The sequence below is a fragment of the Natrix helvetica genome (assembly GCF_964273705.1).
Source record: "Natrix helvetica genome assembly, chromosome: 1".
Lineage (NCBI taxonomy): Eukaryota > Metazoa > Chordata > Lepidosauria > Squamata > Natricidae > Natrix > Natrix helvetica.
Window position 1 is genome coordinate 337585908 of NC_138548.1, and position 26322 is coordinate 337612229.

Genomic DNA, 26322 nt, shown 5'->3' on the forward strand with positions numbered 1-26322 from the left:
CACGGTCACTCATGCGCTGGTGACGTCTCGCCTGGACTACTGCAATGCTCTCTACATGGGGCTTCCCTTGGGACGCATCCGGAGACTGCAGCTAGTTCAGAACGCAGCCGCCCTGGTTATTATGGGGAGTACACGTTACTCCCACGTAACACCTCTCCTGCGCGAGCTGCACTGGCTACCTGTGGCCTTTCGGGTGCGTTTCAAGGTATTGATCACCATCTTTAAAGTGCTCCATGGCACAGGACCTAGTTATCTGCAGGATCGCATCCTACCACACTCGTCCCTGCGACCTATCCGCTCACACAGGGAGGGGCTCCTCCTGGTGCCGTCCGCTAGGCAATGCCAGCGGGCGACACCTAGGAGTAGGTCCTTCTCTGTGATGGGCCCAACCCTCTGGAACGACCTCCACCCTGACATTCGAACTACCACCGACCTCCGTTCCTTCCGTCAAAAGTTAAAGACTCACCTATTTCAATCAGCTGGCCTGGCACTTTCTTAGTTTTACCTCCCGGGGATTTATTTTAATTGGGTTTGGGGTTTTAATTGGGATGTTTTTAGGTATTTATTTGTTGTACAGTCTATCTCCCCCTCTAAATGTATTTTAAATGTATTTTATTGTTATGACTGTATTTTATTTGCATTGACTGTACACCGCCCCGAGTCCCTTTTTGGGAGAGGGGGCGGTCTAAAAATCTAAGAAATAAATAAATAAATAAATATCCTTCCCCTGACATGCCCACAAAGCCATGCCCACAGAACTGGTAGTAAAAAGAATTTGAATCCCATCATTGTAACTATGCCATATATTTACTCCATGCTGCACCAGCCCCATGTGTAGTGTATTGCATTAATCTAAACAAGAGTTTACAAGGGCATGAGTCACTGTGAACAGGACCTCCTCGTACAGGAATGGGTGCATTTGGTGCACCGCCCAAAGATATGCAAAGACTCTCCTAGCCATGGCTGTCACCGCTCTTGAAGCAGGAGCCATGAATATAGGAGGATCTTCAGTTTCTTCACTGGTCTGTCTGGGATTGTGCAACCCCATCCAGAACTACAGAGGGAAGAACCTTATCTCCGGAGGATCCAAAGACCCACAGCCACTCTACCATGCTAGGGTTGAATTAGAAATCATTTCTCCGCATCCAGTCCTGGACAGCATGCACAAGCTGGAATAGGACATCATGGCATCAAATCAAGGGAGCTGTTTAATGCCATAATCTTTCAACTTCAATTTTCAAATGTGATACTTTGTCATTTTCTCCAGTTCTTTTTCTTCTATTCTTACTATCTCTTGGTATTGCCATATCATACAGACTTTCTTATTTTCAAACATAATTAAAATGTGTGTGTTACAAATCAAGACTTTATGAATTTTAATTTGAAAACCCCACGATATTTAACCTTCATATTTTCAACTACTTTTTCAACTTCATGTTTCCACCAATTTTTCATTACTGGCATATGATATTTTTACAAATGATTCCAGTGAATCATTTTGGTGACTGCATTATGCCACTGTTTATAATCAGTTGGTGTGATCTTCTTGCTCAAGTTGAGTATAGGAACTTCTGTCTTTTTTTGCTTCTTTCCACAATCTGCACTTTGGATCATTTGATAACCAATTGATCCAAATCAATTCTGGCCTCGATTGCATTAGTTTGAATAACTTGCTTTTGAGCAGTCAAAACTGAAGCCTTCAATTTCTTTTTTTTAATGCTCCAGTTGTAAACAATTGCCAGGTTTTATCTTTATCTATTTTCCACTTAATCTTTTGTAGGAATTGACCATGTCATGATTTTACTTGCCAGCATTCTGTTCTTGCATTTATTACATCATTTCAATATTCATGTGTTGTTTCCTGCACATTCAGTAAGTTCCAATTTTTAACTTGATCAACATTGTACTCGGCTGCTTTTATAGAATTGCATGCATTTCTTCTTTGACTGTACTGAAATAAACCTCTTCCTCTATATCTATGGGCAGCTATCATCTATCACAAGGGTGTCAAACTCGATTGCGTCACATGATGTATCATGACTTTTTTGCCTTTGTTAGCCAGGGTGGGCGTGACCTGCGTGTGACACATCCAGTCTGCGGGACACCAGTTTGACAGGCCTGATCTATCAATTTCACTATGGGGATATAATACATGGTGAATAGTCATCAGTTTTCTTGTTACTAGTAGTAGTGTCACCACTTTGTAATAAAAAATCATCTCTTCCAGACTATTGCAGCTTGTTTCTTTCTTTATCAGTAGAAAGCAATTATGACACAGGCTCTTTTTACAGTGTAACAGCTCTCTCTACTGATTAAAAAGTAATTAAATACATCAGTAGGTTTTTTTTAAATAGATGGAAGATACAAATTGCAAAAGGAAAGCCTGTGTATTGCACAGCACCCTATCTTAGGCTTGGGCCTTTTGGGTTTCTGCTTGGGTTGGAGATGATTAAAATGAACTTGGTCTCTGGTCTTTGACTGTAATAAACTTAATTGATTGATTGAAACTTTGATTTTACATCATGAAACTGGGATTAACTCCAGTTAACCTTATTTGCAGGTTCCCCTATCAATAAATGAGCTTCCAACATGAAATATCCCAGTCCGGATCCATTCCTTAGCATGGCCAGGGAAGAGTCTTTAATCCTTGCTTCCACTATAGTTACAATTCAGATTGAGGCTTCACAGCTTCTTGTTGCATTGAAAACATCATCATCCTCATCCTCATCTATGCATAATCTGCATTGGAACTCCAATGTGATCAAAGACTATATTGGCATATCTCAATATCAGTACTTGTCCTTTAAGCATGTACATTTGCTCCTTTAATTTTCCCTAAACCTATCCCAAAACAACCAAAAGGGAAAGCACAAACTCTTGGGGATTCAGGATGGGACAAATGAGTGCAAGTGGAGCCATCCCTGATCTGAGATCAGTGAATTATTTCGTACAATATATGATATGATAGCTTTATTGATTAGCCTATAGCCATATCACAGCACAAGGTTCACCATATCGCCAATAAAATCTTATGTAAACAATTTAAAATAAGAGTAAGGTAAAATACAATAGTTATAGGATAAAATACAATATATAAAATAGAATAAAATGACATAAAATTATATTTCGGTGTGACCCTTACAATCTACCCAATCAGTCCCACGTATGCAGATCTCAACCGAACCATTTTGTTAAAGTACTGTGCTGTGTTAAATGTTATTTTCAGGTTCTGTCTGGACATAAAGTACGTTGTTTTGATAGGGGGATCCCAATGGGTCATTCGTTTGGTATATGGACCAAGGTACCTGTCTCTCACCCCCTTATACAAGCAACAATCAAATAGGATGTTAGCCAGATCTTCTACATCTGCCGCTCCTCAAATGCAGAGATGCTCATTGTAGGGTATAGAATGGAATCTCTCATATCTGACCATTGTGTCAAGCTGTTCAAATCTCGCTCATGTAAATATCTCCCTAAGATGTTTTGGCAGTTGTAACTTCAAATAGCTGTCTACTTGAAAAGTATGTTTGTATTTGCTCAGCCATTTCAGGTTACCCATGTACAATATGCAAATCTTTCCTTTCCTTTCCTCCCATAAACAGATTCATTTCTAAAAAACCAGCAAACCATGATCTGAAGAGATTGTACAGGCATGCAAATTGACAGTGATCTGGCTCAAAAGAATACTTTGGCTGGGAAGAAAATCTTATGTTGATCAGATTAGATCAAAGTGGTGTGGTGGTCAGGTTAACACTTCATGGTGCCCTCTGCTCCATATCAATAAGGTGCTTTATCAATAAGGTGCTTTCAATCAAAGCTTCAATCAAAGCAAAGTGACACTCCAAATTTCTCTGCTGTCTAGTTTGTATTTTTATTTGCTCCCCCCCCCCCTAGAATCCAACTACTTGCCTAGGCTTAAAGTCTCCTTACATTTCCTTCCTAGGTGATTTTCGTGGTGAAAATCAATGTGGACTTCAAAATAACTTTCTCTGCTTGAAACAAGAAATGAGAGCAGAAAATGTCTGGTTAATCCCCAACTGGCCACTTAGAAAAATAATATTGTGTAGGGAATAAAGATTTATGGAACAAACAAAAACCTTAGACTAAGCTAACCAAACCTCACCATTGACTGCCCTGGACTAATGATAGAAAGAGGCAGTGGTGGGATTCAGCCAGTTCGCACTTATGCGGGAGAACCAGTTTACTTTTACTTTACTTTTATTTGCACTTATAAACCGCCCCCTCTCCCAAAAGGGACTCGGGGCGGTGTACAGTCCATACAAGAAATACATCATATAAATAATTAAATAGTTGAACAGTTAAAATTATTAAATAGGTAGATAGATATGGAGGAGGTTAAAAAGAAGGTTAAAAAGAACTGTACAGCTGAGTAAAGTATATAAATATAGTTTTAAAAACCCCTAAAAAATAACCCATAAATTAAATTTAAAAGCAATTCCCCTAAAATACCAGTTAAAAAATATGTCTGCCAGGAGGTAACAGTTATGATTGTGGCAGGCCAGCTGTTACCTTTCTAAGCAATTTGGAGAACCGGTTGTTGGAAGAAATCTCATTTTGTTTTTTCTTCACTTTACAGAGCTAATCCTATAAGGAAGGCAGGAAGGAAACATTCTGGTGGTGTTTCTAGCCTAATCTTTATTGCCCTGCTTACAGAAACTGCCTCTCCAGTTAACCCTTATTACATTGTAACAGCTAAGGCGAAGCACCCATTGACGCGATTGACATTGAGTAGGCCACGTCCACCCAGTCACATGACCACCGAGCCCCGCCTACCCAGCTGTTCATTAGGGCAGAGAACTGATGGTTATATTATTTGAATCCCATCACTGGAAAGAGATAAAACTAACATTATTGGAATGATGTATTTGAAAGCCTTGAAACCCCTATCCCATTTTCTCCCTAAAATGGATGTAAAGACACCGTATCTATTTCTCCTTCTTTTCGATGTTCAGTGTAAAAAAAATGAAGAGTTGAAACGGAGCTCCAAATACATAGCTTGCTTTTGGCTGCTGATTGTACAATGCTGTAAATTTGTATGTTTTTTTTTTTCTCATGGGGCTCTAAGAATTTAATGTATTGATTAAATTGTTGTGCCTTGGATGAGTTCATTGCGCTATGAATATGACAAAAAGTAAGGCACTCGTATCTTTTCCACAGAACAGGAGTCACTTCTATGCTATTTGATATAACAATAGCTTTGATTTCCTGTCTTTGAGATTAAATTCTTGCTTAGCCTACATATCTATAAACTTATGACCACTACTAAGCCAGGAATTACGGTCTTAAGTGATTTCGATTGTAAGTTGAGGCATCCACTTCACCAGAAACATATTTCTAGGATTTTTTTGCTGTCATCATTAAGTGAATGCCATGGTAGTTAAGCAAATGCAGCAGCCATCAAGTGAACATGGCCATTAAGTGAAGCCATTCGTTTGAATGGGTGATTTTGCCGGAAATAGAAACATTACAAGTTGTGCAGAGGTAGTTAGTATTCAGCAGGTTCTGACCAGTTCTGGAGACCTGGAAGCAGAAATTTTGAGTAGTTTGGAGAGCCGGTAAATACTACCTCTGACTGGCCCCATGTATTCTCTGCCTCCCAAGTCCCAGCTGATTGGAAGGAAATGGGGATTTTGCAGTAACCTTCCCCTGCCTCACCCACCAAGCCGTGCCCACAGAACCTGTAGTAAAATTTTTTGAATCCCACCACTGAAGTTGTGGTCCCATGACCACAGAATGCCCTGAAAGTTCCTAAAACCCATCCAACATGCGATCACAAGACTGTGAGGGGCAGTGTGACATTTAAAACAGCCGTGTATGCTTTATAAAGCACCTGTTCTTTGGCCATTGTAATTTCAAATAGTCATAAAATGACCTATCATTAAGCGAGGATTACCTCTACAGTCCCTTGTTCACATGCTTGGAATTTCAATTCATTGGCATCCACTACCTCTGAGTTGCTGTCATTTTTATTCTAAAGGTCATATTTTTAAAAAATGTATTTTATTTATTAAATTTACTTGCCGTCCATCTCATCACAAGCAATTCTGGGCAACTTACAAGGTTAAAAGCAATAAAACTATACACACACAGAGACACGCACGCACACACATATATGCATACACATACACACAGTAAAATTATTTGGGAAGGATATGATTGGATCTGCTATAAGTCCATCAACCACTATCAACCACCTCCAGCATGACTCAGCGGGGTTCCTATATTACTTAGGAGATTCTCCGTTAAGATCCACATGATGGGTTAGGTAGGGAGCCATTTATGGAGGCAGAACTACATTTATGCTTTTTTCTTTCTTTCACACTCCCCACGCCCCATTGTGACACTTATTTTCCCTCTTTTGTTTTCTTTCTTCCACCCACTTCTACCACATAACTAAACGTCCGATCGCTTCTACTAGAGATCGGAAAGGCTCACTTGCTAAGAGCTTTTGAAATTAGGCTAAGAATTGTCTGTAGCCCAGGGCTGTGGGTTGTCTCTCAGGCTCTTTTAATCACCTTTCTCTCCTCGTTTTTATTGCAACCTCCTTGATCACGTTGATTCTTGATTTTTTCCCCCTCACTTGTGTTTTGATTCTAATTTGAAGCATGTCCCTTTATCCCAAGGTTTATTTTTAGGAGAATGGTACAACCTTTATGTCATTCATTCATTCATTCATTCATTCATTCATTCATTCATTCATTCATTTATTTATGTCAAATATGAATTAGATAACAGATGTAAGTACAGACATGATTATGAATACATGAAATGAATACGAATACAAGGGAATATTAGGACAGGGACGGTAGGCACGCTGGTGTGCTTATGCACGGCTCTTAAAGACCTCTTAGGAATGGGGTGAGGTCAACAGTAGACAGTCTAATCTTCACAAGATTAGGTTGACAACTCTTTGGCAATTCTGTTTATAATGAGCATTCATTCCAAAGCTGGGAATGAATGATGGAGGCTGGTGACATTAAGCAATAGGCTGTGGAAAAATGGTGAAATAAATCTCTCTGGTGGAGGTTTAAAGCTTCAACTTTGTGAGTGAAGCACGCACAGATCTCTGTGGGAGATTCATATTGATTTCCCTCGCCCTGTTTACATCCTGCTTTTTGTATTCGTGTAAACATGTGCAAAGATGCTACATCAAGATTGTTGATGTTAGGATAATTCGGTTAATCTTAATGACTCCCCCCCACCTGGAAAGACTGAGAATAAGCAAGGGAGATTAGGAGATAAATCAAAGCAAGGAATGTACTTTGAGTTTGGTAAGAAACTACTGTTTTAGATTATGCAAAGAAAAACAGATAGTTTCTGCCAGCCCACCAGGAGTTCATCCTCTTAGCCTCTGTTTATATTTTGAAGATGAACACGGTTTGCAATTTTATTGGGAATCAAACAGGATACAGGTTATTTGTTTCTGGCCTAAGAAGCACAGTCTTCTTGTTTTTCTGGCCTGCAAAAAATGATTTCTTCAAAGGTACCTTTTTTACCCCTTCCTGAGAAGGTTGCTAGCACTTACCACTGCAGATAGTCCTTGATTTACAACTATTTGTTGAGTTCAAAGTTATAATGGCATTGAAAGTAGTGCACCTATGACTAGTGTTTGCACTTATGGCCATCATGGCCTTCTTCAGAGTCATGTGATCAAAATCCAGCACATATTTACAATGGTTATGGTGGTCCAAGATTGTATGATCACTAGTTATAACTTTCCAAGCTGGCTTGCAACAAGTAAAGTCAACAAGTAAAGAATTGTTTAAGGACCATGTGATTCACTTAACAACTCAAGTGATTTGCTTAACCATCATGGAAGAAAGGTTGTAAAATTGAAGGCAACTCACCTAACAGCTGTGTTGTTTGGCAATGAAATTTCTGATCCTGATTGTGGTTGGAAATTGAGGATTACCTGTATTTATGTAAGTTCTCTATCCAGATTATGTGCCACTGAAAGGATGGTAAATATTACATTAGTGTGAATTCAAAGTCAACCTGGTACTCCTTGAACTTGATAATTCTTTCTGTCACCCATTCAACATTAGGTTTTTTTTTAATGAAGTAAAAGCTTTTGGGTATGGCTGTTATATCAGTAGCTTTTATGCCATGATGGAGTTTGGAAGAAAGATCTACAAAGAAACTTCTTGGAGAGCCAATATTAGACTGGAGAAAGTTCAGATCTAAGTGCTCCACTCCAAGTAAATTAAAACATTTCTTGTTGTGATCTGCCTCATGATCTGGACTTTGTCTAATTTAGATAAGGTATTTTGACATAAAATAGAGTATTTTATACCCAATGAATATTCAGAACAAATTAAAACGCAGACTGTTTTTGAGATGTAGATTATTTATTCTGATAGCAAAGTGGGAAAATATACTGATCCCTCCATATTATCTACTTATTCCGATAGAATCTTTCTTAGGTCTTCATCAGGGGTGTCAAACTCAATTTCATTGAGGGCTGCATCAGGATTGGTTTGACCTCGGGGGGACAGGGTAGGTGTTGCTGGGGTGGGCATGGCCAACTCGATGTTCCTCGTGTTGGGGGTGTCTGTGGTGGCCTGGGTGGGGCTAGGGGTTCCATTGTCTCCAGCGGAGGAAGGCAAGACGAGGGAAAACGCCAAACCCTTGTCCTCCAGAGGAGCCTCTCAGGTCCTCTGGAACCCTCTCCTGCAACTCTCTGCATTTCATCTGCGACAGGCTCCTACAACCCTCTGTCAGAAAAAATGGAGCTTGGGTGGTCTGCACTACCTCCTGCATCCCTCTGCCAGTAAAAATGGAGCTCCTGCAACCCTCTGCCAGCAAAACCGGAGCTCCTCAACCAAGCCCCATTTGCACTGAAAGAGTGGGCACCGTAGGCCAGTCCTTCGCTGTTTCCAGGGCAGCCCTGCAGGCCAGATCTAAGCATCCCGTGGGCCAGATCCGGCCACGGGCCTTGAGTTTGACACCCCTGGTCTTGGTAGAAAAGGATTGAAAGTTTACCACTCAGCAAGACTTGTAACAGGTTGTGCCATCTTTCTGTGTGAGAAAAGAAACATAAATCCAGTCAGTCAAATACAATAAAGCTGTGAGGCCTAAAGGGATGCTCACAGCCTTAATCTCCATCCCAATAGATCTCTTACTGAGAAGCATTCTATAATATATGGTATACATTCAGTCCAAAGAGATTGTCGCAGACTGAAATTCAAATAAGCAAATGTTCTCTTAAATACAATACGAAACATATAATACGTGTTTAGAGTGACTGGCCTGGCCTGCAAGTTTATTAACATAAAATCATTTAACACTTTAAAGTCAAAATCATTGCAAGCACTCCCAATGGGATTAAGAGGCAACATCTTAGTGCCATCTAATCCAAAATTTGAGTTAGCCAAGTTTCTTATAAGTAACACAATTTTAACAGGAAGAAATTAAAGATCGAAAGTCCAGGCAAGGAAGCAACCTTTAATATCAAGACGTTACTTCGAGCATCTCATAAAACATTTTTTCTCTGACTGACCATGCTTGGGTAGAGTCCTTAATATTTGAAACTCCTAACTTCACCAAGCACTGCCAAGGCTGAACACATCTACTTGGAGGTACCCAGCAGTTTGAGAATAACATTCTACTCTTGAGTGGACCTGGAGTGGATTGCTGCCAGATTACTGCTGGTTCGGTGCACTAGCAATTTCCATGTGTGTGCACAGTTGCCCATAAATAGGTCTGTGCATGTGCAGAACATTAAAAAATGAGGGAAAAAACATGCCACACCAAACGGGGAACCAGTTCGGGGGCATTGCAGGCCTCGGCCGCTGCCGGTTCTGGTGACTCAGATTGGCAAACCACTACCGGTTCGGCCAAACTGGGCCGAACCAGTAGGAACCCAGCACTGGAGTGGACCTTCCCTCCCAAGCTGCTTCTTGACATAACTTGAAACCTCTTTGTAAACAATCTCAATATTGTTGTGTGCTAGGTAGTTCATACTTCAGATCAAAATCAGAGTTCACGGGCATATGAGTCAGTAGGAGTCAGGCACAGTTAAATTCTGGTTTTGGTTCTTGGCCTGGCTTCTTAAAATCAAGTGAGTTTGATATCTTTTTCAGCTGGTTCCCTTTCTTCTTTGATGAAGGGTAATGAATATGCCAGGGACAGGACAGTCATAAATAGCATACGTCTCTGAGAAAGCTAGAAGATGGAATTGAAACAATATGGAACATGAACTGAGGAGTCCTTAGTGCTTCCCGAGCTTAGTTGTTTTCTTGCAGAGGTTTCATTATCCAATCTGGATAACATTTTTGGTGCTAGTAGGAAGTGGAGTTTGCTCTCTATTTATATCCTAGTGCTGTGATGGCGAACCTATGGCAAATGTGCCACAGGTGGCACACAGAAGCCTCTCTGCCAGCGTGTGAGCTCCCCCCCCCAGCTGAGCTTTACTGCACATGTGCAGGCCGGACAGCTGATTTTTGGGTCCCTGCAGTGCATGTTGTTTAATCAAAATGCAATTAAAACACTATGCAAGCCATTAAGAATATAATTATATACATCCAACAGGAACTGGAAGTGCCTGACAGGAGCAGACAGAGGTAAATCCTAGAGAAGCAGGAAATGCATTACTGAACAATGGAGATGAATGCTAGAGAGGAATAAAGCTGCATACAAGGCTGACATAACACCTGTAACAGCATTTGCATGCACGGGGGATGGGGGAGCGTAGGGGGGAATGGACCCTCTACAGGGCCCCCACGCCCTGTTTTTGGTCCCATGAGGCTTCAAGGAAGCCTGCTAGGCCCAAAAGGGGGTTGGGGTCATACGTTCATGTGCAGGAGGACAGGAGGAGCATGCAGAGGTCACACATGCATGCACAGTGGGTTGCAGTGCACAGGGTCATCACACACACACATTGTATTATGGGTTTGGGGGCGCGCATGAGTGCTTTCAGCATGCAAGGACAAAAAAGTTAGCCATCACTGTCCTAGTGGCTTGCCCTGTCAGGGTTGGTGGTTTCAACCAAGCTCAGGGAGCACCAATGACATTGCATTTCAACCCTGAACTACAAATATTCTCTTCAATCAAAATGTGAACTGTAGGATAATGGGCAATTCATAGATTTTATAAAAGCTCCAAAGCGGCTCCCCCTCCCCCCCGATTGTCCCATTGAAAATTGGAAGCGCATCATAATATAATTTCCAACTCATAATATTCAAAATGTCATTCAGTTTTAAGGTTATTTTAATTGGTGAAATTAAAATGTTCATAGATTGGGTATATATCACAGTGAATACATTAAGTAAATAAAAATCCCTCTGTGAGGGAGATGGGTGGTTCAAAAATGTGAAAAACAAATAAATAAAAATAATTTTTATAATTTCTCCCCAGACCCTAGAGCATAGTTGGGTGAAATTTCAGGGGCATCTAAACTTAAGGAGGGAGAGCAGACATAGCCAGAAGCCTTGTTATCTTGTTGAAGCCTGGCAGCCACCCAAGGCTACGAATGATAATACTGCTGAACAGTTTTAGTGATGGCTGAGTTGCTTTCAGCCCCTCAACCCCCCCCCAAAAAAAAGACATGTGATTCTTCCAAACAAAGTTTTTTTTATTGTTCCAGACCTATAGACAGAATCTTGCCCGAATAAAGCATTCTTCTACCTACATGAAGCATACATTCTGGGAACTATTTTGGAGAGACTATCTTCACCCCTTTCCTCTCACACAAACTATCTGAACTGAGCTTTCTCTTACTCCTCTCGAAAGCATCCCGTCCCTCCTGGGAATCCAGACCAATACAATCCAAACATCCGGACAGAAAATTGGAAGTCAGAATAGGACTTTGACATCGCTGGTGAGTTATATGGGGCCAGAGCGACTTCACTGTAAACATACAGAAACCTTCCTTGTTCTGATGCCATGGCAATTTGTGTAGACAAGCATGAAATTAGTTCCAGCAGAAGGGAACTAACGTGGTAGATTGAAAGAGTGCCAGGTAGTAGAAAAAGGCAGACCTGCCTTTATTTGTCTGACACATATCAACTATTTGATGTATCCACTTCCCAATTTAGGCCCATTTAGTGATTTGCTTCACTCAAGAGCAGAGAATAGGCTGGTCCCTATAAAATAACTTTCTCTCTGTGGCATCAGTGCATTATTATCTATTGAGGGTTTCAGTTGTATCTGAGGGGTCATTGGTACTCTCTGAGCTTGCTTGTTTTGTTCCAGATGTTTCATTACCCAAACTGGGTCACATCTTCAGTGCTGTAGGTTACATTACATTAGTTGTATCCAGTGGTGGGATTCAAATAATTTAACAACCAGTTCTCTGCTCTAATGACCAGCTGGGTAGGTGTGGCTGGGTGGTCATGTGACCGGGTGACCATGGCCAACTCGATGCCACTCACATTGAGGGGCGCTTCACTTCGCCTGGCCTCTCATGACCGTGGGGATGCTGCAACGGTCATAAGTGTGAAAAACGATCATAAGTCACTTTTTTTCAGTGCCATTGTAGCTTTGAATGGTGACTAAATGAACTGTTGTGAGGCAAGGATTACCTGTATAAAAATACAAATAGCTTCTTTGCTTGAAAAAAGCTGCCCTTAATATTAATCATTAGAGTAGAAATGGGGAAACACACCCTGAAGATCAAGGATAGCCACAGCCATCATGGAAACTTAAGTCCTTTCTATCTGAATATCTTTTTGTAAAGTGGGGGGGGGAGGCTGTTGGAAGGAGATTTCTTCCAACAACTGGTTCTTCGAACTGTTCAGAAAGTTAACAAACATTTCTCCTAAGTAGGTGCGAACCAGCTGAATCCCACCACTGGTTGTATCTCCCAATTTTTCTTTGTTATATAGCTTATATTTAAAGTTATGACGATCTCCATCTCTTTCCATTAAAGAAAAAAAAAGACAAAGGATTTATGCATTGTATCATTCATTCATTCATTTCATTTCATTTACTACATTTCCCTTCTTTGCTGTTTTTCCCCCCTCTTTTTTCATAATATTCCAGGCTGCTTAAAACCATTAAAAAATATTTGGTATAAAACAAAATTAATACAATTAAAATCAATTTGCAAATCAGCTATTGACAGTAAAGAGTTTGGTGAAAGAGATGTGCATATACCATATTTCTAAATAATGGGGGAATGAAAATCAAACATCAAACAAATCTTCTTGGGGATTGTATAACCCTAGTCTGGAGGCCACGGTACGTGCAGAATACCTATAGTAGGGCTATATGCAATGGTACGTGGGAAAGCCCTTGGGAGGTGGGATGAACAGATGCTACAGAGTCAGATAACAGAGAGCATAGCCAACAGCTGGATAGTGGTAATGTGGTGTCTGTACACCGCCCCGAGTCCCTTTGGGGAGAGGGGGCGGTCTATAAATTTAATAAAATAAAATAAAATAAATAGTGGAAGGGACAAGAGGGCCAGAAAGAATTGTCTCTAGTTGGACTGTAAAGGCAATGGTGGGAGAATTGTACTTTCAGACTTGCAAGAATGATGTCAGTTTTACCAGGTAGACCAGACAGGAAACACAACCAGATAAGTTAATTCTACTTCTACTTATTGTAAAGGTACATTAACAGAATTTTCCAAGTCTGAAAGTATCATTTTCCCACTGTCCCCTTTAAAGCATGAGAAACTTACCGAAATGTGCAGAGAAAGATAATACGGTGGATATGGTGATATAGGAAGGCAGATAAGAGCAAGTGACTTCTTGTGCATCACAACAGCATTGGTCAAAGGGCATGAAACGAACCCTCCTTGAAGGAGATGGGCAGTCTAAATATGTGAAAAATCAATCAATCAATCAATCCATACACACACACACACACACACACACATGCACACACACACACTCACACACACGAGAAATTGCATAATTATGTCATAGTGCTTATGATGTATGTCAGTATTAAATTATATTTAAGGAAAAAAGTTTGGGTTTTTTTTAATTGCAAACCCTGTATTGATGCTACTTTGCTTCCGTGTCTGAGATATAAAATGCTTCTGTTCTGTGAAGGTCCCAAATTACACTTTACAATTTATGTATCAAAGAAATGGGAGGCTAAGATGTTCATTTAGACCCACTCTCTGTCGGTTCTCTCTGCATTTTATGGCAGGCAGATTAGGTATCAGGTATATATAAAGAGTACAATGGAGCTTTTCAGTAATGATTATAGACAAAGCTAAAGATAGGATCAACTCCTCTTACTCTTCTTTTTTATTGCTTAAAATAGGCCCTGTTTTTCCAGTATTTTTCACAGCGGTTTCAGGTTTCAGAAATCTTTAACAATGTTATTTGTCTGATCAGATTTAATGAGTATCCCCAGGTCTGGCCATTTTAAATTGAGTTAAACCTAGTAACCCTGAAGCCTGATCATTACAGTCCAGAAGAAAAGGGACACCGTGTATCAGAAGAAGTATTACTTTTGGATTTTTTTTAGATTGAAAAAAAAACCTTATTTTTGAGAAATCTCTCTTGCTTTTCTCCTGCCCTTGTAACCTGAAAGTGTGATAGAAACCTACAGAAAGTACTGAAGCTATAACGAAGCGTTAAAAAATGGGAGAAAATGGTATACCAATCAGTTTTGCTAAACTTTGACATCCTGGAGATATTGCCTGGATTTCTAAGCTCGGCAAGGCAATCAGAACTGAATTTAATTAATAATTGACTGAAAATTAATTATCCACTGGCTTTTGTGTTCCCTTATTGTGTTATTTTTTCCAGGGGCGTTCTTGATTCAGCCCATATCTTACATAAAATCAAAACACATTTTGGCATTTGCATTGTAAGAGGAGAATATATTTGAGAATGCATACTTTTTAACGATCTAGTACTGAAAAGTACTAGTGTGACTTTTTTTGTGCCAAAGGAAGTGGGTGAAATTATAGGGAAAAGAATACAGGTGGACTATGAAAAGAGATTTTTAGCTTCCAAAAGAAACACGGGATCTTTTGGCTATCTTCTTCTTGTCTTTGAGCATCTCTGAAGCCATATGACATTTGAAATGGGTGGATGTTTATTGAAGCCCTAGTTGAGATGTTAATACTCCAAAGGAGAATCGGATGCAATTAGGACAGAACACCATAGGACATTAAAAAAAGAAACTAAAAGTGAATGTTAGCCACAATTTGCTGGAGGTTAAATGTAAAGATCTTCTCCATGTGTAAATGGTTCACTGACCCATACTAATAAAGCAGTGCTTCAGAAGAAGGGTAATTATCTAAAGTTCTCAAACACCCAGAGGTAAATGCTCCCTATCTTTTCTTTTGAAAAAAAAATGAACTTGGATTAAACCAATGTGCTTTTACTTAGTTTTTTGCCTTGACGCTCCTTTTTTTTTAATGAGGGAAATTAATTAGCTTTCTTATTTCTTTATTCCTGGTGTACGAATAAGGCTCACTGCAAATTTCCTGTTTTCCCTTTGGGCTCCTGGCTCAGCCGGCGGCATCATCTATGAAGGCATTTTCTGCAGCCTTCTGAAAAGACTAGTGAATAAATGATTGGAACTTATTAAACCCTGCAGTTCCTTCTACTGCAGGCAGACAAATAAGCAACAGAATCAAGAAGGAAATCCCAGCAGAAAATGGATGTGCTGTTTTCTAATCTCGCTTTGATTGAACATATTTCCATCAATCAGCTCCTTTATGGAGCAGCTGTGCCCTTGTTATTCTGGAGTAAGTCCTATTGTGTAGATTGGTTTTTACTAAATTGGGGTGGGGAACCACGGCCCTTTTATGACCGGTGGACTTCAACTCCCAGAATTCCTGAGACAGTCATGCTCAGGACAATATGTGCAAAACTGCAATCTGATATGGGGTTGGTTTTACCCCATTTTATCCCATGTAGCAATGAGTTCACGGGGACTTAGTTTCCTATGGGAAAACAGGGATTGGGTTAAAATGTAAAGCTGGAAAGAGGTCTCAGTGCACTAAATCTGGTTTACCTTGGAGGTGATGTGAAAATCTTATATATAGGCTTACTTGGATAACTTCCAAGGATCTGGCTAAAAAAAATGCTCCCAAGTAAATATATATTTCATAGTACAAGTAAATGCTTAAGACAGCAAATGTGTTTGGAAAAATTCTGCTTGAAGTATTGAAGTATTGAGCAAATATTCTGTGTTCCAGGAATTTTACTTATTAAGTTCCAAGAAATTTCTAAGGGAAGGTGTCCCAGGGATCCTAAGAGTTTACAGAGTTGCTTGTAGTCTGAGTACTCTGTTTATTGATTATGCCAATCAAATTACTGATTACAATCCAAAAGAAAGCTAAATGTGCTTAGATCAACATAAATCTTGGTTCTGGCTGTGGAAGTGATGTAGTATACAAAGAGTTGCCCCAGCTTTTAATAGTGCAATTATTTGATTCGCAATGCCAACTTATTCAGCATAGACTAATAAATTCTGTTTAAGGTCAGCTTTATATATTTATGTTATATTTTTTTCAGAAATGTCTTCATGGCAGTGAAAGTGAGTTCAACTGTACTTTAGTATATGCATATTCATGTGTGATTGTCTTTTTCTTCTTCAGGGCTCAAACAAATAATGCCTTTCAGAAAGAACTGTGCAAATGATCTAAAAAGCTGGTTGTTTTTCTGACTCATTCACACTGTCATCCTATATATAGTTAACCATATTAAATATATATATATCATGGTACTCAGATATACCTCTGAGGAGATGTGAATAGAATTACATTGGCAACACCCTTTATGCAATTTGAAAACTATGAAATGGAGTTTTATCCAAAACCTTAGACAGCTAGTGTATATATCTTCTTTCCTAACATATGGATGCTCTTTTCTTTCTAACTTGCAAATAAGTCTTCTGATCCTGGGATTATTCATAAAGGAGGAGAAAGTTTATTCAGTTAGAAAGTATTTTAAAATGCATAATCTTTCCTTCCTTCCTTCCTTCCTTCCTTCCTTCCTTCCTTCCTTCCTTCCTTCTTCCTTCCCTCCCTCCTTCCCTCCCTACCTCCCTTCCTTCTTTCCTCTTTCTCCCTTTGTCCTTCTCTTCTTTCTTCCATATTTTTCCTTCCTTCCTTCCTTCCTTCCTTCCTTCCTTCCTTCCTTCCTTCCTTCCTTCCTTCTTTCCTCTTTCTCCCTTTGTCCTTCCCTTCTTTCTTCCATATTTTCCTTCCTTCCTTCCTTCCTTCCTTCCTTCCTTCCTTCCTTCCTTCCTTCCTTCCTCCCTCCCTCCCTCCCTCCCTCCCTCCCTGTTTTCATATTTCAAACTTTATTGAAAAACAGGTTCTCGTCTACACATTTTTGTGGAACTGAATATCTAGTACCTTCCTAATGGATTGCTGCAGTTCAAAGTTGTTCCTTAACTGTATATAAATCAGATGTTCTCATTTGCCCTCTCCGCCCTGTGGAACGTTTCCGTGACTTGCATCCTGAGGAAGTGGCTGATTTATTTCGCACAACACAAGCAGTTGGCAATGTAGTGGAGCAACATTTTGGAGGAACTTCACTCACCATTTCAGTTCAGGTTAGTACTAGGACTATTAAAGAGCAAGTTAACGTTACATTGGCTTTGGTGTACAATTTGCATTGTCTCTTCTCCAGAGTGACTGAACTGGTTCCTCGTCATAATTTTCAGATGGCTCCCTTTAATCTTCCCTAAATAAACAGAGGCTGATAACCAGAAGTATGCCTTGAAGAAGCATTCTTTGTGGAATTCAGGAAACATGAACATGAAATCTGTGATGAATTCCATGCACAAAAAATAATGGAAAATCAGTGTTGTACATACAGAAACTGAGAGTCTCGGCTCACAATGCTTTAGCTACATGCAAATGGGACCCTGTACATAAACAAGGCACTGGTGGTTACCTATAAAACCCTATAATGGCTTGGAACCAGAGTACTCGAATGATCAGCTTTTTTCTCAAAAGTCTTTACCTGTCCAACTAGTTCAAACAGAATGGGCATGTTGCACATCCTGTTGGTTGGCAGGAACCAGAAGGCAAGCTTGCTCTACCATGGCCCCTGCTCTGTGGACCATCCTCCTTTCAGAATGGCCCCAACCCTGTTAGCCTGTCAGGTCCACCATTGTATTCTGGTGTCCTGTCATTGTACTGGGGGGAGAGGGGCTTGGCATGCTTGGGATTTTTCTGTACACTTTTGCTGTACGCTTGGGAATTAGGGTGGGGGACTATCTTTGAAGATGGGACAGACTCCTTCTCAGCTGTTTTTTGCCTGGTTCCAAGGTCTTCGTGCTCTGAGTGCAATCTGTTGTCTACCTAGCACCTCAGCATTCTCAAAACATCTTCTTTACATCACATTGGGGGACTGGTCATGGGGGGTTGTGATTGGGAAATGAAAAGAATTGCTTTTGCTTTGCACTGGACCTTTAGAATCCGCTTGACTTTATTGCAACTAGTTTTTCCTCAGTAAAAGTTTGTTTGATTCAATTCAATGGATTCAAGACTCTTGCTTTCCTGAGGGGGCCAGGCCTGACAGCCTTTTAGACATACAGATTTCATGTACATGGGTTTCTTGAATGCCATGAAGGATGTTTCTACAAAGCATACTTCTTTTTTAAAAAATAATTTTTATTGAATGTTTTAATATTTAAAAACAGTAAAAAAAGACACAGCAAGGAAAAAAACCACAATAAAACAAAACAAAACATGGAACATACATAACAATATAGAGTAATTTTACAGCTTTCAATATCAGCTTTCCTGCCTAGCTTTTATAATTCTCCCTTCTGCATTGCCTTCCTATTACAATAGCCTTGTCCTATGATGTAACAAGCATAGTATAAACACTTATAGTAATATTCATTATTTGTATCTCCATCTATTTGTATTCTCTATTTCCTGCTTTGGCTTTTGATTTCTAGCCACTTGTATATTTTATTCCAAACATTCTAAAAGTCCGATTCTTCTCTTTCTTTTAGTTCTATTGTCATTTTGTCCATTTCTGCACACTCAAGTATTTTCCTGATTCTACAAAGCATACTTCTAGTCACCAATCTCCATATATTTATGGAAGACTGGGGTGTTGAATGTGCCAAAGGCCCTACACCTTGACTCTGTTGCTAAATATTTTGCTCTCGCGTATATGGAATTGAATGTTTTAAATCTTTTCTTTACTGGCTTTATGTTTTTATTGTTTCAAAAATGCTTTTCATTACAAGTGTATGTATTTAAATACATTTAAATACAATTACATTTTTAATTGCAATATATTTTCTGAACTGTAGGCCACCCAGAGTCATTGATTGAGATTCGCGACCATATAAATTGAACAAACAAGCAATAAACATCCATAAGATGGAATATATGCCTCTTTAATGTAACTTGGCTTCCTTGTTCTTCATTCATGTACCCCATATGTACGTATAGTAGATATAAAGCATATCCTGGCTAAACAGGGCAATGAAGTTCCATATATTAATTTTAATTTTGGATTTAAGTATAAATAGCTTTTGGGGCTGCCCACAGAATGTGGGTCTTCTACACAAAGCTCATTTATCCTCACACCAAGTGGATAAGTCTGTTTAGCTTCTGGGACACAGCTGTGAATGAATGGGTCGCACTGGCTACCTCAGATCTTTTGTTAAAATCATATTAAACCAAAAAAGGGCATCCTACTGTATCGTGTGTGCCAACAACATGTCTTTTTCTAAACAGCCCCCATAAATCTTGATGAGCACCAACATTATTAAGAGCATCTGTGCTCTGAGATGGTGAGGGCCAAGAGGAACAAATGTGCCAGAACTTTTTCTCCTCAGTGCCATCATTCCCCAATGGATTTGGCCCTGAAATAGAAAGGTGTCTGCTCCCAAGTACTTCAGCGCCAGATCATCCCCACAAGAATGCTATACATTAATGCACAATGAAATTAGATTTAAATTATTAATGGGCAATTTTTTCAATGCCCAGGAGAATCTTGTTGGCTGTTATTATCTAATTCTCTTCCCCATTTTCCTTCCCTCTCTTTTCCTCTCTTCCACTTCTCCCCACAGGATGGCCCTGAAGCTGGACAGACTGTGAAGGTGAGTGCTTATTTTATTATGCAGAGTACCAATTAATAAGAAGCAATTATATGAACGAATAAAACCAGTCAGCTGCAGCACATTGCTGTGTTGCTGTTTTATCCTTGAAGCCAAAGGATCCCTCAGTTGTTAGTATCAGTAAATATATTGATTGAAATGGGATGGTACAATATGCTTGCATCTCACCTCTTTTCCTAATTGTTGTCATTTAATGCTACCTCTTGGCCACTATTGTAGTCTGTGGAATACTTCTATCTTGTATAGTTGTCTTCTAAAGGTGTGAAAGGGATGTTGCTTCCAGCATTTCTGGTAAGATGTTAAGAGCACATCAAAAGTCCTCCCATATTAAACCACGAAGGGTCAGACTTAGCTGCTTGTTGTTGTTGTTGTTGTTTAATTAAAACTGTAGGAGACACCAAATACAGAAAAAACCATACACTTAGCATGAAAGCAATTTGAGCCCAATAATTTATTTTTACTAAGAACTGAACAAATACCGTTGTATATTTTGCACACAAAAATGCAATTCTAAATTATTTTCTGCATTTTAATATTAAACATTTTTGCGGGGATGAGTTTTTTCTCAGGGAGAAAGTGCATTTATTGCTGCTAAAGTTCAATAATTGGGATTCCATTGACTGAAAATTGCTTAGAGACTTCCATTTGATGCAGTTCTAACTTTTCTCCATCCCTGGATCTGTCCATGGTCCTGCACTCCATTGTGGCAAGCTAGATGCTTTCAGAGAATAAAAGCATCTCCCTTTTTAGCTATGGAGATTCGCAGTCATTCAGATCATGGTTGTCCCAAGGGTGCTTTTTCAAGAGGCAACTGGACTTTCTTTGTTTTTCCTTGAAGGCATTTCACTTCTCATCCAAGAAGCTTCTTCAATTCTGCCTGAATTGTCAGGAATGGAAGAGTTTATGTTCCTTACAGTCATCTGATAGATGAGGCATCTGAAGAATTTGAGGACTTGCTTTAGATTTTGGGAGATGTTCACCCATCTTGGTTTTCCATCCCTAATTCTACCTATGGGTTTCTGAGTGGTTAAAGCTTCCTGTTTTGGTAGGATGGCAAGGCACTTTGCTTAATCAGCCATTCTCCTTTTTAGAGATTACAATTAAATACTTTTGAGGTTTAAACATGTTGATAGCTCCTAGTCAAGTAACTGAAGAAATCTGGGACAAGACAGATTTAACTAAGCTGCTAATAGGAGACCTAGGGGGAATTAGCCCCATCATCCAGTCAGAGCTGAAGAAGCTTCTTGGATGAGAAGCAAAACATCTTCAAAGAAAATCCAGAAAGTCTAGCTGCCTTTTGGAAAAAGCACCTTTGGGTCATTTCCCTTTTCTTAATTATCATCCAGAAGAGAATGCCTCTGAAAGTAGTACTTCTAGGTAGCCTAATAATTTTATCTTTCTTCACTTTGCAAAATTCTCTCTTCAAAATGACTTCTGCTTTGTTACATAGATGATGCTTTTGTGAGGTCAGTTTCAAGTTATGTCCTTGAGGTCTAATAGATTGAGAAAGATACTTTTATCTATCTATTGTTCTTTCTTCCTCACAACAAACTATTTCTACAATTTCTGAGCAAGCTGGACTTTGATTTAATTCATCAACAGATCAAACATCTTTGTTTTCTGATTGACTGGTTACCAAATGTTTTGCATCTGAATTTGAGTTACTTCCCTTAAAAAGATTAAGATTGAAATGAGTGAGTGAGAAAAAAAACTGTGATAGTCCTTCTCTCTGGGTAAACCACCTTTTTTTATTATTGTAAATTTTTTATTGGTTTTTTACAAATGTTTTAGGGGAAAAGGTAAATAGGTGTAGAAAAATTTTGACAGCTACATCACGCGGGAGGTAGAAATCCCCCCGAATCTCACAACTTTAACCAAAAAGAAAAGAAAAAACATCAAAATTTGAAAAAACATTGGCAGCTTTTTGTTTTTACATTCAATCATCAATATATTCAATCATCTTTTGTATCACTTCCGAGAGTTACATTATAACAACAATTGCAAAAATGTTTCAACTCATTTTTGTGATCTGAGTCTTCTAAGTGTTGCGTCCTCCCCCCTGTCTTCTGGCAGAGCCGCGGCCCCTCCCTCCTTCACATCTTGTGTACGGTAAACCACCCATTTTTGATGACACTCCTTGACTTTTGCATTTATCTACATAACCCCCTATCAGCAACTAATCTGGTTAGTTGGCATAATCAGGCAATGGGGAAATTTATATTGAATATGACCCACAGAGATTTCTCATCTGAATTTGTTCCATGTGCTTCTGTTCTTAGCTCCTACTCCAGCCCCATTCCATTTCTCTGCTAATATTCATCATTGATTTGATAGAATATAATCAGTCAACAGATAAATTATAACTTTTCTAACCGCCTTCCTCAGCACAGAATCAGGAAATTGCACTTTTATTTTTGAGAGACAGCGGGAGGGAGTAATGGAGAAATGCCTGTGGAGAAAGATTGTCCCCTCTTCTATATACCAGAGAAGGCTGAGAGTGGCTGCATCCTCCACATGGAAGAAGGAACTGTTGCATCATCTTCTTTTAATGACTCCATAATCCCTCGCAGGGTGGGGTCTGGGCAACTGAATGGAGCTAGCAAAGTGTTTACTGGCCAGATTCCCTTCCTGTCACCAGTGTGGAGTTTTGTTCAGCAGATACAGTATAATCTCATTGTGCCCAGAGAAAGAAATATTTGCCTCTACCTAGGATCGAACTCAAAGCGTCCTCTGATTGTGAGGTGAAAGGTCTACCTCTAGGCCACCGCACCACTCCTAACTGTTGCTACACCATGCTCAGATGTATTTCCCTGATGCAGTTTTCTATCCAAGTAGCCATTTCAATCAAGGTAGCCCCAGTCCTTAAGATCATTCAGCCCACTAAAGATCTGAGATAGGAAGGATGGAGTATTTGCTCCATCACTGGATTAGATGTGGTCAGGAGAATTATGAGAGCTGGGCTTGTACACTGCTGCTGACCTGTGCTATGGCTGCCTCTGCTCTGTTTCTTCATTCTTGTCCTGGCTGCTTTGCAAAACAGTGTCCTTGTGTCAATCCTACCAGGTAGACCAGGCTAATAAACCGATGCCATATAAGTCAGAACTCCTTTTATTGCAGCAACTACAATAACAGAATCTTGCAAGAGTAAATGAGCAGCTCCACTTTTTTCACGTGAGCTTTATCTTCACGTGAGCTAGGGAGGGGCTTGTCTGAGACATTTTGTCAAGTTACTTTTTTTTGGCCTTGGCTCAAGTCCCTCTTATCTGACTGTTGCCATGGTAGCTGCTCTTCCTTCTGTCCTTCAAGGCCATCCCCTCTACCCTCTACAGTCTGATGCCCTGGAGGCACCATGGCATTATCTTGATTATTATATAATAGTGATGATGTAAGGATAGGTGGTCTTGTTACTGAATGTTTAGTTGCTACCTCTATGTTTGGCACAATCACATACATTTCCAGGAACACTGGAGTTACTGTATGTCTGCCTTTCTTCCACTTGGGTATTTTTGGTTTCTGGTTCTGATCGTTTTACAGTTAAGGACATGTGGATAGGGTAGCCATTCCACTGACACAGCAATGATGTAATTTTGATCCTGACATTATGTGAGTATAAGATTTCTCAGTTGAAGTCCTTGTTAGCGTTGATTCACATAATCTTAACAGCTGACAATAGCAAATGGAAGCAATTCTCTTCTTTTCCATTTCGTACATTGACCTTATTTGTGATCTTTTTTTTTATTGCCTGAGAATAGCTCACTAAGGCTGGAGGAAGGAGAAAGAAATGGAAAACTAAAAAAGCACTTAGCACATCTCAAGTGAATTGCTGGGTCAAAGATTCAGAAATCTTACTGGGGGGGAAAAAGCCCAGAAGAGATTTTTTTTTTTAAATTTCATGGCCCATTTCCAGCTTTTTAATTCATCTTCATTCTGCGTCTCCCTATCCAATGTCACTTCTTGGACACTTTTGGTCTCACGGTGCCTGCTGCCATGCTCCCATGATATCTGTTCTGGCATAAGGTGACCAACCGTCCTCCTTTAGGGAGGACAGTCCTTCTTTTGTAAGTTCTGTCCTCCCTCGAAAAGTGTCCTCCTACATGTCCTCCTTTTTGATATTTGAAGGCTAATCTGTTGCGCGTTATGTGATGTATTTTATTAAACAGTTTTTAATGGTGTTTTTTTTTACTTCATCTCAAGTATATTGAACAGATATTGAATCTTGTGTTGAATTTTTATCTAAAGAAATGCTAGACATTAAAATAGACGACAATTGTCTCTTTGAATAAATTAGAAGACTGAATGTATATTTAAATTCTGAAAAATTAATACAATGGGAAAATCAACATGTTGAAATTGATAAAAGATGGGTGGATATTTTCAGCCATTTCAAAAATGAACATATTCCATGTGAACATTTATTTATACTTGTTCAATTTACGTTGTGCTGCCCTGGAACTAATGCAGCAGTTGAAAGAGTTTTTTTTCAATTGCCAATGATTTTTGGACAAGTGAGAAATCGAGATTGAATGTTGATACACTAGCTGCAGCACTTGCCGTAAAATTCAATATGAAGGATATTTCTTGTTCAGATATTTCCAATATATTGTTAGAAGATGATACATTGACAAAAAATATTAATTCAATGGAAAAGTACTCATTTAAATAATAATTAACAGGCATGTAAGCATAATTACAATATAAAATGTTGCAAATGTTTTTATTATGCATATATCATATTTTAGCGTATTATTGTTGCAATGAATAAAATATTTCTTTTATTTATGATATATTTTTTCCAATTTATTTGTCCTCCTTTTCATTGTAAAAAAGTTGGTCACCTTATTCTGGCAGAAAGGCAGATATAAATCATCAACTTTCCACTGTGAATCCCTTTTCTAAAGCAGGAGTCTCTTTTTTTTTTAAGAGACAGGCACATATGAATTGTTGAGATTACAGGTAGTCCTCAGTTTACTAGAGCAACTCGGACCATCATTCTCATTGCTAATAATGCAGGTCTTAAAATGCATGTGACTGCAGCACTTAGTTGTCCCAGTTGCATCATTAAGCAAGGACCTCCGCTTCCGATTTCCTGCTGGCTTCCCCACTGACTTTACCTGTTTTTGGAACTAGAAGTAATGACAGTCAGAACTCCAAGGGCTGGTTAAAATTACCACTTGTTCAGCATTATCATCAGTTTCAACAGTTGCTGAATGAGTGTCTGTTAAATGAGAATCACTATATGTTATGGTATTTTCAGTGACAGAGCACTGATTTATCAGTGGTGAGGGTGCTTTTTCCTCTAACCATCCAGGAAAGTTTTCTACCACCAATTTCCCTTTATCCTTCTGCTAAATAGGTGCTTACACTTCCTAATGAATCTGTGTCTGCCAACAGCCATCTCTTTTAAAGATTTATGTATAACTAAAGAAATTATTTATATATACTTAAATAACATATTGCAACATGTTTTCATTTTTTTAAAGTAAGAAATCTTAACAAGAATAAATCAGGAGAGAGAGAAAGCTTGCTGGGTCTCTAGGAAAGGTATTAGTAGACATTTAGGCTAGATTGAAGGCCATGGTTAAGACCTTATTTATAGCACTTACTATAAGTAAACTTTCCCCAACATAGTATCCCCCTTTCCAGTACATTTGACTTTCCTTAATGGCACCATGCTGGGGCAGGCAGCAGTAGGTCTTTGTATGTACGCATTTTCAAGTAACTACTTGGATGAAAAAAGAAAGGAAGAGTAGATCTCTCCCCCTGCTGTGTGCCATAAATACACATTCTTATTGCTTCTTTTCCAATAATTTTTTCACCTTATTCCACCATTTTGAGACAAACAGTTAGGGTGTGTGTGCTGACTTCCTGATGATTTCCCCACATCCAGAGGTGGTATTCAGCCAGTTCTCTCTGCCCACCCACCCCGACGTAATTCACGAGCACTGCACATGCGCAGAAAGCGGTATGCATACGCAGGTACACACACACACTCATATTTGCGAACCGGTAGGGAAGGTGTTCTGACCCCCCCCTCCCCACGCCTTGAATAAACCAGAACACAGTCTTGGCTGTTTGCCACTGTTTAATTACTAAGATAACAAATCCTTTGGCTGAGGGCCCAGACAACTCACGTTCAATAGAGTAGCTCTGCAGCAACCCAGATAATTCAAATGAAGCAACGCAGATAGTCTAAATGAACAGACACGGCTAGAATACACAGATAGATTAATTTAAGTACTAATTTGAACAATTGTTTCCTGCAAATGTCCCCTCCCAATGCCTCACCTATAA

The 26322-nt window shown here is 39.4% G+C and overlaps 1 protein-coding gene across 1 annotated transcript in view; it reads left to right on the forward strand.

Moving 5' to 3' along the window:
- Nucleotides 1-26322, forward strand: part of FHIT (fragile histidine triad diadenosine triphosphatase) — a 1079102-nt gene that overhangs the window by 767565 nt on the left and 285215 nt on the right. Inside the window, exons 3-4 of the mRNA XM_081932721.1 lie at nucleotides 17351-17496; nucleotides 19984-20013. Coding sequence (XP_081788847.1) covers nucleotides 17351-17496; nucleotides 19984-20013 — 176 coding nt within the window. The remainder of the gene's footprint in view (nucleotides 1-17350; nucleotides 17497-19983; nucleotides 20014-26322) is intronic.